We start from the raw sequence: 18,995 nt of genomic DNA, 5'->3' as shown, positions 1-18,995 counted from the left end.
CTGAGAAAGAGGGGGACATAAAAGGGCGCAGGGGGACATCAGAACACCGAGCTTTGATTGTAATAGTTAGTAAGTGGACGTAAAGCTAGCTGACTTTGTCTCTACTTGCTGTTTGAGAGTACTCGAAGAATGAGTAGAGACGAAGGCAGCTTATTTTTCTTTATCGTTTTCTTTTTCTTATTTTCCTTTATCAATGCGTTTAATGCATGCAAACACACACACACAAACAAACACACATAAACACACACACACACACATATATACATATTCGTATTTTGATAAATTGATTTGCATCGCGGTGTCTAGAATATTGGGTTCTGGGTTGTGGGCAACTTGGGGATCCAAAGCGTTGGCCCAGGTTGCCCGCCCGCCAAATCGTCAGTGGTCATTTTCACCGCGAGGGGGCCAAAGACCACGCGAGAAGCGCCAGGCCGCTGATAGAAGGCCGCCGCAGCGTATCCGCGGAAGCTCTTGGGATCGCGGCGCGGGCGATAATGGTACTTAAATGTCTACGTGCCGTTGAACCAGTGCGTTGTGCCATTTTCCGAGACTGGTAGCAGCAAGGGGATTCCCGCACTACTACCCGTCTCGGAGAATGAAACGACGCACTGGTGGAACAACACGTAGGAATGTAATGACCGTCACGGCGGTGCCGTTAACGGTCAGCTGTAAATGAAAGAGATGAAATACACGCAATAGATAAAATGCAAAAGATGAAATATAATGCAAGATATGAAAAAGAATGTAAAAGATGAAACGCAAGAGATGAAATACAATTCAAGAGATTGAATGTAAGAGATAAAATGGAATGTAAAAGATAAAATGCAAGAGATGAAATACAATACAAGGTATGAGATACAATGCAAGTTGAGAAAACATTTTCAATGACGAGCCATGCGAACTCGCCCGCTTGGTAGATTATCTTCAATGAATACGCACTCAAGGGTAAATACTTGGGTGGTTTACCGCTATCATGTATCTCTATTACTTTCGAAAAGAGGCGAAAAAACTTGCAAGTTTCTAAACATATTGCATTCTCTAGAAGGCTGGACGTTACTTTTTTATTGATTGGTTGATTTTGCTTACCCGTTGGGTCTCATTTTTTACGTGTAGGGAAATATTAGCGACTAAATCCGTCACGGATACTGAAACGGAGGGCGGTACTACGTTTCGTGCTAGGCTTACTTGGTGCAGAGAGCATATTGTAAGCGTGAGATTGAAACGACGGAAGCAAACGTTTTGACAAAACGCACGGTCGGCGTTTCTTGTAGGTGCCCAGAGGAGGTTTACGAGCTCACCTAAATATGGCGATAACTCACTCTGAGCGCTCTAAGAATCCTAGAAATCCATTAATCGTAACTATGCGTGGCCGATTTTTCTATTAAAAAAAGCAATCAAAGATCGAACACACCGAGGTCATCTCCGACGATGGAAGGAGCGTTGTTTCGGCAGCCAGGACGACATGTGACCAATAAAGAAGCAACATTTCGTAGAGATTGCAAACGCTGTTATTACGAAATTCGTACGCTTCTGAAGATAATAGACAGTTTTAGTATAGCGTTTCTGGATCTTACGTACGCAATACGCAATAGTATAGCGTACGCTAAAAATGACCTGCTCGGACCGAATTTAGTTGTGCGTTACGTTTTCGAGTGAACAGCGCGCGCATGATCTTGGTTAAATTTGCTAGAGCCGTAGAATTCCGCGTGCTTATAGCGCAACCATGCTCCGTGAAAGAAATATTGAAAAAGAAAATGTGTCCAATCATTTTATTTCAGATTAAACCAAGCCACGGCTGCCTCGTCAAGCGCGCTTTTCAGCGGGGTACAGAGGCTACGAGTACGAGTGCGTAGCCAAATTCGATCACGGAGCCTCCGTCAGCCGTCCCGCGGAAACGGCACCGTTTATCAATGCTATCGCGGAATGAAATTCATGACCCTGATGTCCAGTGCATAGCGAGAACTTCGGCGATTTCTTTTAGAGTCGTTCGTCCGTCGGCGATGAACTGTGGGAATAGGCTTAGTGTTGAGCAGATCGCAGCGTCGACGCACACTGCGAGCGGCGAACATTTCCACTGTACACTCTTTCAGCTGCAGGGCGATCTGATTCGACCGCGGTAGGTTCCAGAAAGAATCGCCGAGCTGAACACCACGCAATTTCACGTAACACAGAACTTCGAAGACGCCACGTCGCCCTCGCTGCGCCAGTCGAGGCAACCGCCATCTTGAAACTGGCGCTCTCGTTGGGTCCGAGATCTCTCGAGAGCGTCCTGCAAGGCCCGCTAGCCAGCAACGCAAAATCCCCAGCGTTGCGTGCGTACGCAATACGCTAGCCCTTTTATTGCGTTCTGCGCGTGCGCCCTCACGACCCGCAATCTCCTTGCGTACGCAAAGCTATAGCGTACGGTCCACTAAAACTGTCTAATAAAAACAAATGAGAGTAGTCGAAAAAAGTTTCGCGGAGAGTAATTATAACTCTGGAATATTTGTCTCAATAACAGCGCACTGTGATTTTTTTTTGCCTTCCGCGGGAGTGATGTGTCTGGTCGTCAGCTCTCGAGCGCGCACTCGCTGGGTTGAATCGTAGTACGGCTGTACAACGAGCCGCGCTCATTTGAGATATCACTCCGCGCTTCCACCGGTCGGGGGCGCGAGGATCATTTGTTTGATGAAAAAATAAACATTATTATTATTATTATTAGTATTAACTGACAGTGGTCCTAGTTTCGGAACATGCTCCTCCCATCGCAGGAGATGGCCTCGGTATGTTGCGATCTTTGATCGCTTTTTAACAGGAAAATCGACCGCGTAGCGTCATGATTTAGGGATTTCTAGGATGCTGAGGGCCAGCAGTGTGAGTTATAGCCATATATAGGCGGACTCAAAAACCCTGTCAGGGCACCTTTAAAGAGGCCGTGCAACGATATTGGGCAGGAATGTTTCTGACTCTACACCAGCTTACTGGCGCTAGTGGGACACAAGAATACTTGAACGCAACGCCACTGACAAGGAAGCGCTTTCGTCGCGGTGAAAATTTATAGATAAAAGCGGACCTTTTTGTTTTCAATCTCTCCTTCGCAAAACTTGAGGACGCAGCTGTGGGACAACGCCAACAATGCAATCTTCGAGACTGCGTGATCGAGCTTTGCGATCTTCGCTGTAACGATACTTCAATCCGGCTCGCACAGTGGACACGAGCACTGCGTAGGAATTCGAATTTGACTCGTGACAATCAATGCCTCGACATGCTTTCGGGTAGTGACTCGTGCCTAATCGCCGGGATGACGGAAATAGCCGAACCTTAACAATACTCAGCGCGCGTCCTGTCTTCTGCCAACCCCAGCGCGTGACTCTTAAAAAACATTGGAGGAATATAGTCGGCTCCAGGTCACGTGGCCGCGTGTTCTGGCTGCTAGTTGAGGGGGGGAGGGGGCGGTAAACGTAAAGCCCCTCAATGTGTTTGCGTTTGTCTTGCAAGTAGCGTCAAATGCGCCAGTGCACGAGGCCAGTGTCTCGAGCGGCCCTTGGAAGCAAATGGTGGCGCAGAACTGAAATGAGCGGCCCTTGAAAGCGAATGGCAGCGCAGCACCCGCTCGTGGAACGTGTCTTGCGCGCTTCCACCACAATGGTTGGCGGTACTTGTTAAAAAAAAGGCCTTTATCAAGGGGATTCAGATAAACGGTGTTCTTCTGCTTTTTTTTTTATCCAAGTAACGTCACGTTCTCAAACTTTCGTTTTCTTCTCCAATCTCACGTCACATTCTCACGGAGATTGAGCTATCTGTGATACATCGTTTACTCCCCCAGGCCGAAAGAAACGGTTACCTTTTCTCGGGAACTGTACTCTCCTCTCTCTCCCTTCTCTGTCTGTCCTTGCTTTACACTCGCCTATGTCGGTTTGAGTTTTTCTTTCTAAGCATTTACGATCTAGCTCAAAGAGGGGGTTCAGCGTAAAAGACGAATTATGTAGGTGGTCATACATCATTCGCAAACTATTTTTTCTTATTTGGAAAAGTAATCCACGGGAGCAGTGTTTTTCCTTTTTTTCTTTCTGTAACGTTTCAAGAAGATTGAGTACTACCAAGATTGTGGCTTTCCTTTTCCAATCTGCTGTTGAAGGTACACGGGAGAAGGGCGAGGGGATGATAGCAAACACAAGCTTTTGTTGTTCACCGCCACAGCCTGTCCACACAAAAACACGAAGTATAAACCGTTTTTGATTAAAAAAGGGAGCGGGATCGAAAGATGGTAGACACTAGCGTGGACGTCAACAAGATCACATTTGATCAATGCGTTACTTTTTATCGACGGGATGTTTACCGACCCGGACGATTGCGTGTCCGAAGTTTGTTGCACAACCGACTTGCACGGGCTCAAGTGTGTTAAGGTTCGAAGGTCGTCCGCTCGGGTTCAAATTAAAGCCGGCTGCCCGATGAAAAGGAAAGGTAGGAATGAAAATTGGAAATTGCGTAGTGGTCGATCGATAAGATGGTAGGTACTGAAATATTGGGGGAATCATTACGGCCATAATAACTGCGATGATATAAACAAGAAGGACCATTGATGCAATAGTGCCTGGTCGAAATATGAATTGAACGACATCCGTTACTTCGGTTTGTGTTATCTCAACTGGAACAATTTTTCTCTTTTTTTTTTGTCGCGTCGTCTGTTTTAGATTGTGAAGCCTTGTTTGAATTTTTATTTTCTGGGATTGTACAATGAAAATGTTTTTTTTTTCTTCGTATGTTACATTTGTGGTAAACCTAATTTTTTTAATGCCAATTTTTTTTTTTTTTTTTTACCGAGTTGTGTGTTTTCAGCGAGGTGCAAGGCTCCACTGACGAATAGGTTTGTTTCTTTCGGTAAAGGGGCGCAAGCGCATTTGTAAAAAGCGACCATGTAATGCTTGCATTGAGCGTGAACGGCACTGCAGCATTCGATGAAGCATAAACCACGATCGTTCACAAGCGCGTGTAAGCATCTGTTTACACACTGTAGCACAGCGTCTGCAAAATATATAAAATAATATGAAATAAAAAAAATCCTTAAAATCCGGTTCGCGCTTTCAGTGTCCTATCAGAATGCTTTTTTTTAACCTTTTTGTTATTTCTTTTACAAATACACCAATGAAATTCTGCCAGCTCAGCATCCACAAGCAACTTGAAAGAGCGTAAGAATGTCCAACCGAAACGGGACGGAAGAATACTTGATTTTATCTGCCGGAGGTGCTACCCAAACATTGAAGTTATTTTTTTTTGTTGTAAATGCGGTTGGAGGTATTAGGGCGTAGTGGTTCGACGCAGGAAACCCTACGAAGAGGGTGACGACCTATTGTCGTGTGGTGAGCGTATACGGTGGGTGCATCTAGATGAGACAGATTTTGAGAGCGTAGCGGACGTGTAGGAGGGTAGCTTGGTTGGCCGAGTCTGCGAGAGGGTTAGGGTTGGATTTAAGTTGGTAGAACAATCTCAGAAATAGGGGGTATAGAGAGGTACACTCCTTGCCCCATATGTAATACCCCAAAATTGTATTTCGAAGTTCAGTCCACTGACATCGAGCTGGCAATACCAACTTTTACGAACGGCTTGATAGCTGTTCGATATAACGTATCAAACGTATATGCGTATCAAAGACTAAAAAAGAAAAACAGAAAAAAACCACTGCTGTTTTGCAGCAGGACCAAAAAAAGCTTGATTGTCTTATTGTAGCCTTTAATGCGTAAATTAGCTATTTTAATAAGTCGTATCTCTCCACTATCAAGCCTCTGGTGAAATTAAGTATCGTCGGTTCAACGTCGGTGGACTGAACGTCGAATTGTTGTTTTGGGGTGTTACATATGGGACAAGGGGTGTACCCATTTACACCACCTATTTTTGAGAGTGAAGGAAAGTGCGCAGCTAGGGCTGAGGAGGCTAAGCGGGAGCTTAAAGTAGAGCGAGAGAAGCGGGTGGTCTTGGAGACTGAGGTCGAGGTGATGGCTAAGAAGGAGGAACTCAATCAAGGTAGAGTTGCAGGAGCTCATCAGTGAATGGGAAACAAAATTGAAGCGCATGGTAGGCGAGCTTGGCGACGAGCGGGAGAAGAGGGTGGAGCTTGAGAGTCAAGTGGAGGAGCTCAAGAAGGAGGAAACGTGGAGGGCTGGGCTAGAGCAGCGTGCGAGGACAGGATGTAGAGCACGAGAAGCGGGCTGACCTGGAGAGGCAGTTTGGCCAGCGGTGAACGTCAACCACGTATTTAATCTGACTCATCGTGTGCTGATAAGGTACTTCGCCGATTACCACGTGCTGAATGATGTCCGCAATCAAGACGGTGGACCACAGCGCCATCTGCGACACCAGCAAGGTATGAGAACAGACTGGCCGGCGAATTTCCCTAAGTTCGGCAGCGGTGAACGTCAACCACGTATCCGATCGCTACTGCCTCTGTTTGGAGGCGAGGGATTGGTGGAAGTTAGTGTTTTTATACATTTATTTTTAGAAATATATAGCGCAGAATATTTTGTGATATGTAATTGTAATGTGTGTTGATTCGTTTCACTGACTTTTGTGTACATCATTTTTCTAAAATGAGTAAGGAGACAAAAGAATTCACCAAGGCGCTCGAAGACGTGCGTCGAGAAATAAGAACAGAATTCGGCGTAAACTTTTGTAACAAAACATGCGGTGACCTCAAAGATGTAACTAGCGGAATTGAAAAAAAAAAAAAAAAAGACTACGAAAGGAAATACAGTACCTGACAAAATGCTACCATTACCTAAAAGCTGAAAACAGGAAACCAACTAGCAGGCTGGAGGAAGTAGAGTAGTACTAAAGAGGACAAACAACATTGAAATCAAAGGGGCCACTCTGGAGGGAGTGTAAAGGAAATCGTTGAGCTCGTAGGCGAGCCTGTCACTGACGTTGACGTTGACACCTGTCATAGGGTGCCAACGCAGAAACAGACGGGGAAGGAAACAACACAATCGTACGTTTCGTACAACGCAGCAAGAGAAACGCGCTGACGGAAAGATGCTAATCGAAACGCATGACCACGTGAGATCTGGGTGTTGGGGGAGTCCAGACTATGTGAATGAACACCTGACAAGACAAAATAAACAATATCTGGGTGCAGGGATCGCTCGAAAGCCTAAGGTGGGATGGAAATTTGTGTGGTCATCGGGGGGAAGGCAGTATGCACGGAAAAATGAATCTTCAGCTGCTATCAGGATCACGGTCCTCGAGGATGTGGAGAAACTGAGAAGCTGATTTCGTTTCTTCCGTCGGGAGTATGTTTAATGCAGAATTTAGTTTTTTATGGCTGGACGCATATCTGACAGAAGGTCTGTACCTTGATTACTCCTCGTTTAACACTGCATTCCGTAGAATACGAGATAGTCTTTCTACGAAAAACGTAGAGGTATTTTTTTCAATCATTGTGCAGTCGTTTTGACGCCCTACTTTTTTTTCGGAAACATGGGTTCCTGAAGGAGAGGAACCCCCTTATTTTGACAATTGATGTGATAGTCTCTAGGTAGACAAAATAAAAAAAAGTGCGGTGATGTTGCCTTATATATATAGAATGAGATTTCATGGTGCGTGGTTGATGATTATTTCATGACCAGAGCTGACGTGGAGTGCCTTGTTATTTATGCAAGATATATTATTATCGTTGTTATTTACAGGCCGCCTGCTGGCGGTAAGAGTCATTTCCTTTGTTTTTTCAGAAGTCTTGCTAGGTTTTGTCGACTGCACGCCTAAACCTTTTTTTATTTTGGGAGACAGAAATATCGACGTTCTTAAAAGTGATAATCTCGGAATGGAGCTCAATAAACTCTTAAACATCTGTGGCTGTCTCAATACAGTGACACTGCCTACCAGAGTGACGCTAGAAACGTTTAGTTTAAGTGACGCCTGTATAACAAATTTAAACGCCGGAGACGTTACTTGTGGCCTATTCAAACAACACATCAGCGATCATATGTCTGTTTTCTGTCGCATTCATCCTTCGCGAACTATATACACACGACGTCCAAATTTACACCTATCGAAAAATAAATGACGAATCACTGAAACATTTTCGTGTCATGGTTAATCAAACAGACTGGAATAGTGTCTTAGGAGACAGTGATCCCAACCTTGCGTGTGCAAGTCTTTCAAGCAAATTTGGACTGTGTTACGACGGTGCTTTGCTACTATTACAAGGGAATAGGCGGAACAACAATGTAAGAAAACCCTGGATTACTACAGCTTATACAAACCAATTAAAAAAATAAAATGTGTCATTATTTCATAAAATATCGAAATCAAAATCTTCTAAAAAAATGGAAGGAAATAAATTTTGATCTCAAGAAAGCTAAAGCTTTCTTACTGCGAGACCTTACTGCGAGAAAAAAAATCAATCTAAGTTATCCATGCCCTTTTAAATTTTTTTTGTTTTTATCTCACGCGTCGATATTATCTAATTACCGCTTCGTTACAGTTTTTTACAGCGAGATGTGTCGCAGCCGGCGCCTTCGATGATGAAAGAGCCGCCTGATTATAAAATCTTGCTCTCTCCCGTCGCCACGCCTTTCTGTTCTGCCCTCCTTTAACCCCAACAGAGTGTAGCCGCCTAGGAAAGGTCTCCAGGATGAGGCTATTTGTTTTTCATTCGTTAACGGAGATCAATCAACGCCGCAGACATTTGACAGCATCGTTGTACGCACACGTCTTTTCAACGACAGCCGCTACATGTATTGGGGCGATTTGTTACGCATTCCACCCAGCATGTATCTGTCTAAACCCAATGTGGCGTGGGTATAACGAACGGCATCCAGGCGCAGCGATAACCGGGCGGGCTTTGTCCGACGCCCGGACAGCAAACGCACTCATGACTGAAGACAAGCGGAGATGGCGCAACACAATTGAAAGGGAGGTTACTTAAAAAGCCGAAGATATCGGGCTTCTAAAGAATGGAAAAGTCTATAAATCCAGGTGGAGCGATTGCGTCATGGTGTAGGGAATTATGAGAGCATACTAGAGATAAATTTTGTGCTTGCAAGTTGAAACAGCTTTTTAGTGATGCGTGTGCTTGCTTGACTCAATAAATAGAATGGATGCGCTTTTTTTATCGATGTGTTTCTATGGGGCGTGTCGTAATTTTAGTCCTTTGGCTGCGCGTGCACGTTCGAGACCTACGAGGCCTTGAAGTATTATTGAGGGCAGGAAGCTCGAGCTCGTGACGACTTAAACTCCTTCCTGCCATTCCCGTCCAGCGACTCTTCACCTTTTTGCACAAGAACACCACCATCTTGAATGTCGTCACTTCCAGTATGGGCGAAAACATTGTTTTGTCGTCGCCAGGCCGAAAGAAGACATTCAGGATATAAGCATAACCGACAGCCACTTTCGTTGTGCCTCAATTTTTTTATAGTACTGTGCAGGTCGAGATGTTTTATTATTTTTTTGTCGACAATACTGGATATGTCTACCAGCGGAGCTTGTTTTGAGCGAGATCCCTTGCACCCATAATAATAACAATGAACATGGGGATCTAGACATCAACATGAACGTTACAGTCATGGAAACAAAATCATCGGTCAATACACATGTTGCAAGGACATTAACTGTTTCACATCTTCAGCCAATAGATGACGTCAACATTCACGTGTGTACCGACGGACCAACCAAGGATGAAGAATCAACATCAGCATTTGTGGTACCCCGTTTAAACCATTGGTCATCCTTTCGGTTGTCTCATGATACTTCTTCAGCTACAGCAGAATTACATGCTTTACTGGCGGCTGCAGTGTACATCAAAAACAGCTCGACAGAGGATTCCTGGGTAACATGTACAGACTCAAAGACAACACTACAATCCATTAAGACCCTGAACACTTGCAACGAAAATATATCTTGTGTACCGAATTTGCGACGAACTTGGGGAAGCAATAGAATTCGGATATACGGTGCACCTTTAATGGTTTCTGGACATAGCGGCGTTAAAGGAGACACTCAAGCTGACCAACCAGTCACGGACGTGTATACAAGTAACAAGGTCCACCTCGCACCTTTTTGTAAAAGGTGCGAGGTCGTTGCCTGCCAAACAGAATGTCCCACGACACGTGGCTCAGGAGCATCTCGGAACACAGCCTACTTTTTCTAATTGATCCAGGCCTTCGGTGTCCATTCCATACTTGTAAACCTGTTGGAACATTACTTCATCGCCTACGACTAGATTTAGCATACACCAGAAGCTTTCTTTGCCGAATTTAACAGGTGGAAACACCACGCTGCACCTGTGGCCAACCTGTGGAAGACGTTGAGCAGATCATAAGGAACATAGCGGTTCTCGGGATCTACAACACTTTCGCCGAGCTGTCGGACGCGGTTCTGGCTTCGCATAATTCCAGACCACAAAACACGGCGACGGGCAGAGCCATCCTCCACCTGACCGTAACGGTAATGGAGCTTCGCGCCCTCAATGGGCAACGATCGCTCCAGCCCGAGGTCAGAAGCAGGATCAAGCCGAGCCCTATCCCGAACCACATGAGTCATTAACTCCACCAAGGCCGGCGCGAGGCTCGCGTCGACAGACAGCGCCTACAATTCAAGAGCAACCCGTCCGTAACGTACGTGGACGTGGCGGCGTACCCCGAAGGGGGCCTCTTGGCGGTAGCCGCTGTGAACGGAAGAGACAACACCTTGACCCTCGCCGACTCCGTTAGGGCAGAGACCCCAGCTGTGGCTGAAACCTTAGCCGCGGCGCTAGTAATCAAGCAACAAGACGGGCATGCATGGAAGTTCACGTTGTTAGCGACTCGCAACAGGCCTACCACAACTTTACTAATGGACAAGCACCGCTGATGGAGGCTCGGATCCTGGGCCCGAGGCTGGAAAGATCCCACCAAATCATGTGGGCACCGGGCCACGTGGGAATGAAGGGGAACTAAAGGGCCAGCGCTAACCGACCGAGCGGGGCAAAACCTATTGTCCCATCAGTCCCCAACCTTTACGTTCGTGCCGCTGCCATCCAATTACGGCGAACGCCTCGAGATCCAGCGGCTCAACCGCAGGATTTATCCTCCCCCTCATAAAAAGCTCAGCACTGAAGACGCAGTAGCTCTCAGACTTACCGAGAAGAATACATTCCCAAACTTACACAGATACAGCACAATGTACCCACTAACACATCGCGGCATCTGCCCCAGGTGCGGCGACACGCGCCCCTCACTCTTCCACATATCGGGGTTGGGGGGGGGGGGGGGGGGGGGGTTGGGGGGTTGGGGGGTTGGGAGCAAACCTCAACCCTTAAAGAAGTTGAGCACGTCAATTGAGCGGTGGGATGTACAGCTGACCGGCAATATGGAGTCCTGAGATGAGGACACCATCTGCTCGACCTCAAGAGCAATGACCTCGATGATCGATGGTTTAAATAAATGTTTTTCTCTCTCTCCCACTCGGTGGCGACATTAGGGCCAGGGGCACCCGGGGCGATGGCCCGCGGCTACACCCCCCCCCCCCCGCCCCCTTTGTGACGCCATTGCTCCTACTCACACAGAGAAAGTCATCGGATATTAGGTATTTTTCCAGGTTCAAATTAAGCACTACCCGCTGTTAATTCCGTATTTCTTACTGTAATTTTATTACATTTTTAAAGTAATCTATTCTAGATATGTACACATGTATTTTTTTGCGTAATCACTTCTCTCACCGTGTTAAATTTTTTTCTTAGAGCGAAGCTCTTAGGCGTCCGTTCCCGGCTTGAGCGGCATCGCCGTCGGCGTAACCGCGAGTAACCCTCTAACCCTCGTGAGGGTTACGAGGGTTACGAGGGTTAATCTCACGAGGGTTACCCTCACGAGGATCACGAGGGCTACAAACCCTCGTAACCCTCATGAGGGTTACGAGGGTAAGTTACCCTCAAAAGGGTTACCACGAGGGTCACGAGGGTTACCGTCACGAGGGTCACGAGGGTTATGAGAGTTACTCTCACGAGGGTCACGAGAGTTACCCTCACGAGGGTCATGAGAGTTACCCTCACGAGGGTCACGAGAGTTGCCCTCACAAGGGTTACTAGGGTTACCCTCACGAGGGTCACGAAAGTTACCCAGGTCACGTGACCCCCCCGGGGTCACGTGACCTGGGGATACCCCCCCGAGGTCACGTGACCACCGTTGACGCCATCGCCAATGATGACATCATCAGTCACGTCACTGATGACGTCACCGGCATCCGGATCGTCATCGACATCATCACTGATGACGTCATCAGTGACGTCACCGATGACGTCACCGGCATCGTCATCACCGTCATCACTGACGACGTCATCGGTGACGTCACTGATGACGTCGCCGACATCCGCATCATCAAAATCATCACTGATGACGTCATCAGGGACGTCACTGATGACGTCATTGGCATCGTCACGTGACCCCCAACGTCACGTGACACCCCTCCTCAAGGTCACGTGACCTCCCGCCCTCCGAGGTCACTTGACCTACCCCCCAGTACCCTTCCCTCCTCCTCCTCAACAGCTGCGAGGGAGCGAGCGTAGCTGCGTAGCTGGCGGAGCCTAGAGCACTATACAGCTCGTACGGAGCAGAGTAGCGCAATCCTTTGAACCGCGTGTTTTTCCGACAACATGGCCGACAGAGCGGCTCGGCGCGAGTCACGTGGTACTTAGGGTTCCAGGAGGCGGCCCGCCCTGTGGGAGATTGCATGGAGATCTACACAACACGGGGGATTAAAAAATGAACGGCAAATTCACACTTTTCAAAACTAGTCTGTCGTGAAGTTAGTAAAGCACTAAACTTTTTAGGAAAGTTTTAACAATATCGGATGCGTGTGCAAGTTTTGAGACTCTAATTAGGCGTTACAGGGAGTTGTAAACGGCTTTCATTTTTTATTTAATTTAATTTTTTGCATTTTAAGGACCCGTGAGGGCATTACAGAAAAAAAGGGGGGGGGGGGTATTCATATTATACATTAGAAAAACAGACACAAAATACATGCATTCAGAAAAAAGGTCAGTGAATCGTTAACAACATAAAAAAAGTGCGATTGAAGACTTGATTTAAAGGCGTCTGAGTCTACGACGGTGACGATGGAGGGTGGGAGGTGTATCGGGATATACCGGCACGAGGTGCATGTACATAGACTAGTAGGAGAAGAAGATAAAGTTGACTTGTTCCACTGCTCGCCATGGATGTATTGTGTCCTAGTCGCTGATACAGGAGGCTGTTCCAGTCATTGACGGCTTGTGGGAGGAATGATTGGTTGAAAGCGTTAGTTGAGCCAGAGATCCTTTTAATGGTACAGGCATTGTTTAAGCGAGATGATGTTCGATCGGGAGGTGATAATAATGCTGTTTTAAGGTCAAGACGATCATAATATATTTTGTGAAGAAAGCAGAGCTGAGAGACGTTCCTACGGGGCTGCATGTTAACTGAGAATATTATTCATGGTGTTCAGATTTTAGTCTGGAGATCATATGCAGTCATGTCGCGTTAATATGGACGCCTCCGTTCCCCTAAAAAGTCGCTCATAATGTGAGTCGTCCACAATAAGAAATTAAGCTCAAAAGCCCATATGTTGTTTAGCAAGCGCAAAAAACGATCACGTTTTATATAAATATCTAAAAAAAAAAAAAAGAATTCACGAGATGTGCTTTTTTTTAAGGGGCGCACGTCTTATCTCAAGACCGGCAACCAACAACGGGGTGTGCACTGTGACCTCTTTGATTCACTAATATGTTCTCTTACATTTTGGGACTTATTTCTGAAAACTGGTGTTCATACAACGAGACAAAAAAATTCCGAGGACAGCCCTTTCTATGAGTTGCGAATGCGAAAGCATGAATGTCGTTCTTCCGCTCTCTTATTTTGTCTCTGGTATACTGGCGTGGACGGCCAGGTTTCGCTACTGCAGAGATTGCAGTCGACTATGATATCGGTGGCTTAGGCGCCGCCATGTTCCCCCCCCCCCCCTCCCCCCCTTCAGGAACGCCTAACACGAGAGCGGCGGCCGAGCGCACGTTCTCGTGAAGCGGTCGCCAATGGCTTTCTAGGAGCCGGTGTGCTCAGCCAATGGGGGAATGGGAATTGCAATCGTTTTTTTTTTTGCGGCGCGCCGGCTCCGCTCTAAGGGATAGTTAGTGATTTCGCATTAAAAAACGACCACAAGCCTTTAGACACATTTAGCTAGCGGGCTTGGCCGCACGACATCAGCTCAAAGGACACATTTTTTAGAACCGACAAAGGCTGTACAGCGGTGCTGCTCTGTCGTGCACGGTGTAGAAAGTTAGGTCATTCGTAGTTTAGCTTCATATTTGAGTTTGCTTGTGCTGCCTTCTAACCCCCCCTCCCCCCTCTCCCTCCCTTTTTCTTTTAAAAACACGTCCGTATTGAGTGTTTTCTGGGAGCGCCGTAAAAGACTGCGTGTGCCTTGTATTTCTTTAATGTGGGTGAATTTAATAGTTTAATATTATACCCACCATGGTTCTAATTGCAATGATACATTTAAATTGGTTATTATAAATGTAATTACTACGAAAATTATGAACCTAATATTTATAAAACACTTGCTTTTCATAAATTTGACCTTTGGCAGAGGTAAATATTACATAAAGCTCTTTTTCTGTGCGATGCGTACTTTTCAGAGGAACGATTCAGCACTCGTTTCGTGAAACACCATAGCGCTTCTCCCAAGGACATGATTTTCATATAGTATAAACTCTTCCAGAAATATACAAAATATAACCCGGACCATTATTGTATTTAATGAAATGGAAACAATCAGCAAAACCCTTGTGATTATCAACTCCTATCTGTATTGCATAGTACGCAGTGGCGGAGCCAAAAAAAAAAAAAAAAAAAAGGGGGGGGGGGGGAGAGGGCGCGACAGTTCCCCCTTTCCCCAAACAATCCTTTTTTTTTTTTAACGAGTTTTTGGGGGCCTGGGTACGCTCCTGTCGGTGCCTTTTGCCTCTTGCGGACGCCGACCGAAAACGCTCGCAGCTTATATGGCATTACCTATTTCCTCCCCCGGCCCCCAAATGAAGTGTCTGGATCCGCCTCTGATTGTACGTACGCACCGATACTTAGATATGGTAAGCTGGTTTGCTTGACGTCACACAATGTTGAATACTAAGATACCGACTCTCCAAATGCTACTTCCCTCGCCTTGTTTTCGCGGTATTGAAACTCCCTCGTGGGAGAACTTTGGGCTTCACGGTAGTGTGCTGTGCATCTGCTGCCGGCAGTTCTCAACTGCCGGCAGCAGTGGCGTCCGCCGGCAGCTCTTCGTGTGCTAATGGCTTGGGAAAGGGGAGGAGAAAGGGGGGGGGGGGGGATGGCAGCGCAAGGAAACACAAATATAGAAGTAAGCTAGGGACAGCATGACTTTCTATACCCCCTACAATAGAGCAGAACCACCTTAAAACCTTTGTTGGCTGAAAAAAAAAAAGAAAAAGAAAAAAAAAGAAAGCTGGGCGCCGATTAAAGTTTCATTCCGATTAATCGCAACGCATTTATCGATTAATTGATCGATTTTGTTCATTCTAATGCAAAATAGTTCTTAGAAGACTTGATGTGTGGGTGAGAACAGTCAAAAGACACCCACACTCCCATGCCATTACTTCAGCCACAAAGGCAAGGAGGTTCGTTGATAATCTCCGGCAATAGCCAACCCCTGTGATTGTTCACAATAGCCTCAACTGCGTTAAACGGACACTCGCACGGCGTTGAAGTGGCTGGATAACATTCTACACTCTTTTTGGAGTTACAAGTCTGGCCCAGACATTTTACTTTAGGTCGAAATTTCACTTAAAGTTTGCCTTCATACAGGTGTTCTCGTCCACGTCTGCGTGGCGAAAATGTCGAATTTTTACTTCTTTTGTTTGTCAACATTTAAACGATTAACTGATTAAAAATTAATCGCGATTAAAGCATTAATCGATTAATCGGTAGGTCAATCAATCAACTTCCCAGCGCAAAAAAAAAAAAAAAAAATGCGTTCCCGGGGCCGACGTTGTGCGGCAAAGCACCTGTAACGAAAAGAAGCTAGCTCAATTTGAGGGAATGTTTGTTGCCTTTTTTCTTTTTGAAAGGCCATAGGTTACTCAATGTTTTGACATCATCAGTCAGTTCAAGACACTGTAAACTGTTCAGGAGAGTTTAAATGAAATAAAATATGGAGGTTTTAAATATTGAGTTGAGAAATGATCTGCGTTTGTGCAGAAGTAACGCAATTACAATCAAGGATATGCGCGCGTTTATTATATATTAGTAAAATGCATTTAAAGTTGATCATTTTGATTTATTTTACGTCGTTTTATAAATAGTAGTTCGTTGGTAAATGATTTTTGAATGTTTCTATAAAACGTGTTTATATGACGTGTTTCGTAATTTCTGCTTTCTTAGAAATATTTCACTGTAATTGTTAATATTCTGCGTACCGTATTGTGAACAATAAAACAAAGAAAACAACATTACTACACACATGCTTCGGCGTGAAATTGACAGCTGTGCAAAATGCCATATTGAAACCTTGGGAATCCCCACGACTCGAGCTTCGAAATTTTATATCTCGGGAAGAAAATTAGCAACGGCGTTCGCATATAGCTCAATGCTCCTCCGAAGAACATAACTTTCACACATATTTTTTTACATAAATATAAAAAGAAAATAGATGACCCGAACTATGATTTTGCGATCTGACGTGCGAACACCCTGCATGAGATCTCGGGGGGGGGGGGGGGGGGGGGGGGGGGTTATGGCCCTTTCGCATTAGCACTCCGATGGATCATACGACGTCACGTGTCGCGGGATATTATGCGACGTGGTCACGTGACGTTAGGGTGTCAAGTCATGGTATCAAGTGGTATGACGTCACGTAGCATAGTGTCACGTGACACCATACCATCACGTGACCTGATGTCACGCGCCGCGATCAAAGTGCCGAAACTGACCTGTTGACTTGTACCCCTGTTACACGGGCACCCTTCACCGCGGTTGACTCAGCTTTAACTGCTGGTACGCGGCACCATAGTTACCGCACTATACTCTCGGACAGCTATTTCAGAAGAAGTGGAGTGCGCGGGTGCACTGTTTTGATGGGTCCTCAAGATGCTCAAGCGCAACGTTCGCCCATAGCTTTGACAGCATAGCCGCAGACTGTTGTCCGCAAGATTTGTGCGCTAACTGTGGATTCACGTAACTGCAGTTAAGTGTGCCCAGGTAATGAGGGTATTACTCCACAAGCTTTTCCGAATACGCCCCGGTGACAATGCCGCGAAACCTCGTCAATAACGGCCGTCACCGTAAATTAGTTCGCCGAGGTTGCCGTGCTTTTCGATAAATCTAATTAAAGATGGTCGGCAGTAACGATTGCAGAATAGTCAGGAATACAGTCACAAGTCGATAGCTAAGATCTCATCATGACAAGACGATTCAGCAAAATGCTAACGAGGCAAAACGCGACACTCTGAACCGCAGGAAAGATCGCCGATTGAGAAAGCGTTCCTCTCTTTCTCGTCGCCCTCGCCCCTTATCCCGCTACGGCAACTGTCAGATTTTTCCTACGAAGAGGCTCCACTTACCAGCTGACGCCGTAGGAGGGTCGATCAATCGATGGCACGCATAAACCGCTATAAGATCCGGAGGCGACAGCCGCTCCCGCCGTCCGTCCAGCCGGGAATGTCATCGTCTCACTCTCGTCATACCCTTCTTTTTCCCACCAGAGGGAGCTACAGGGGCGAGAGAAAATGAAGTGTATTACCAAGCAGTGTTCCTTTAAGCCGCGACCACACTCCGCTTATACATTATTACACAAGACCCGGTGTTCTCTGCATACATGAGGAGAGATTTATCTGCGGACAGCCCTCACGCATGTTCTGAGATGCGTGTTTGGTTCATACATACGTGTGCTTTGAACATGCATGCAGACAGTTCTCGCATAAACAACATAACAGGACTGTAATAAAAAGAGAACCATGTCTCCGACAGTGTCTGCATAATGTCTGTTCTATAATGTATTAGCAGTGCGACCGCTGATTGAGGGGGCCACTGATGCATGGTGAATTAGAAGGAAGAGGTGTGGGGTGATGATCGCGCGGGCGATAGTATGGAACAAAAATCTGTATGCGGGAAGTTGCGCCACCTTGCGCTCCGGGGCTATAGAAAAGGAAATGCAAATACAAACTGGCGCACTGAGCATTTTATTACAATCTGTAAAGGTATTCTTCAGTTGTAAATAGAAACACAACCCCTTTATTTTTGTTTGTATTTCTTGCGTGCTCCAATGTATTTAGATCCCAATTTCCAAAGCATTAACTAGTCTTTGCGGTCGTGGTGCGTGGAGCCAGGTTGGGAAGAGCACCATGGTGGTGACGGACGGATGAGGCACGAAGCGCAAACCGCTATTTACTATTGGGAGAAGCGAGCGATCGCCACAACTCCCCTTCTTGCCTACCACAACCGATGCAATTTCCGAGTTTCTGGTCGCCATCGCGTGGTTTTCTTTAAACCGTATCGTCGTATTCTTCCTGGATTCCATGCTGCTGGAGCGCAGCCCGCGCCGTCTCAGCCTAGAGGTTCTGGTGATATTCTTGGCGGAGGTCTCAGCTACCATAAAAGCGAGACCGCTGGTTCCTGTTTCAGCAGACCCGGAACGCTGGAATATCCTGTCTTCTGATACTCTCCTCACCCAGAAAGTCGGTGGGAACACATCGCCTGCCGGCGAGTTTGACGTCAAGGACCTCCACATGTGTGGAGGTCCTTGGCGTCAAATGCAGTGGTTGGCAGACTCTTTCTGGTGCCGTTGGCCGACGCGAGCTCCTATACTCTGCAAGAACGTCGCAGGTGGCAGTCCACTGTAGGCGAGACTTCAAGACAGGTGACATCATTCTTCTCAGGGATAAGCAGGTTCATCGCAATAAGTTGCCCATGAGTGTGCTCGTGGAAACCTTACACAGTGCGGACGGAAGGGAGAGAAAGGCCTAGACCAAGACGGCAACTCAAGAAGTGGTAAAAACGTTTTTT

At 46.4% G+C, this 18,995-nt stretch overlaps 1 protein-coding gene across 1 annotated transcript in view; it reads right to left on the bottom strand.

Annotated features, from left to right (window-relative positions):
• Window positions 1-17,695, bottom strand: part of LOC115315561 (cleavage stimulation factor subunit 1) — a 75,669-nt gene extending 57,974 nt beyond the window's left edge. The window contains exon 1 of the mRNA XM_040206264.1: window positions 17,555-17,695. Coding sequence (XP_040062198.1) covers window positions 17,555-17,658 — 104 coding nt within the window. The 5' untranslated portion in view covers window positions 17,659-17,695. The remainder of the gene's footprint in view (window positions 1-17,554) is intronic.
• Between the last annotated feature and the right edge of the window lie 1,300 nt (window positions 17,696-18,995).

Source organism: Ixodes scapularis, unplaced genomic scaffold, assembly GCF_016920785.2.
Source record: "Ixodes scapularis isolate PalLabHiFi unplaced genomic scaffold, ASM1692078v2 PGA_scaffold1__304_contigs__length_218370807, whole genome shotgun sequence".
Taxonomy (NCBI): Eukaryota; Metazoa; Arthropoda; class Arachnida; order Ixodida; family Ixodidae; genus Ixodes; species Ixodes scapularis.
This window is presented reverse-complemented; position numbering and strand designations above follow the sequence as displayed.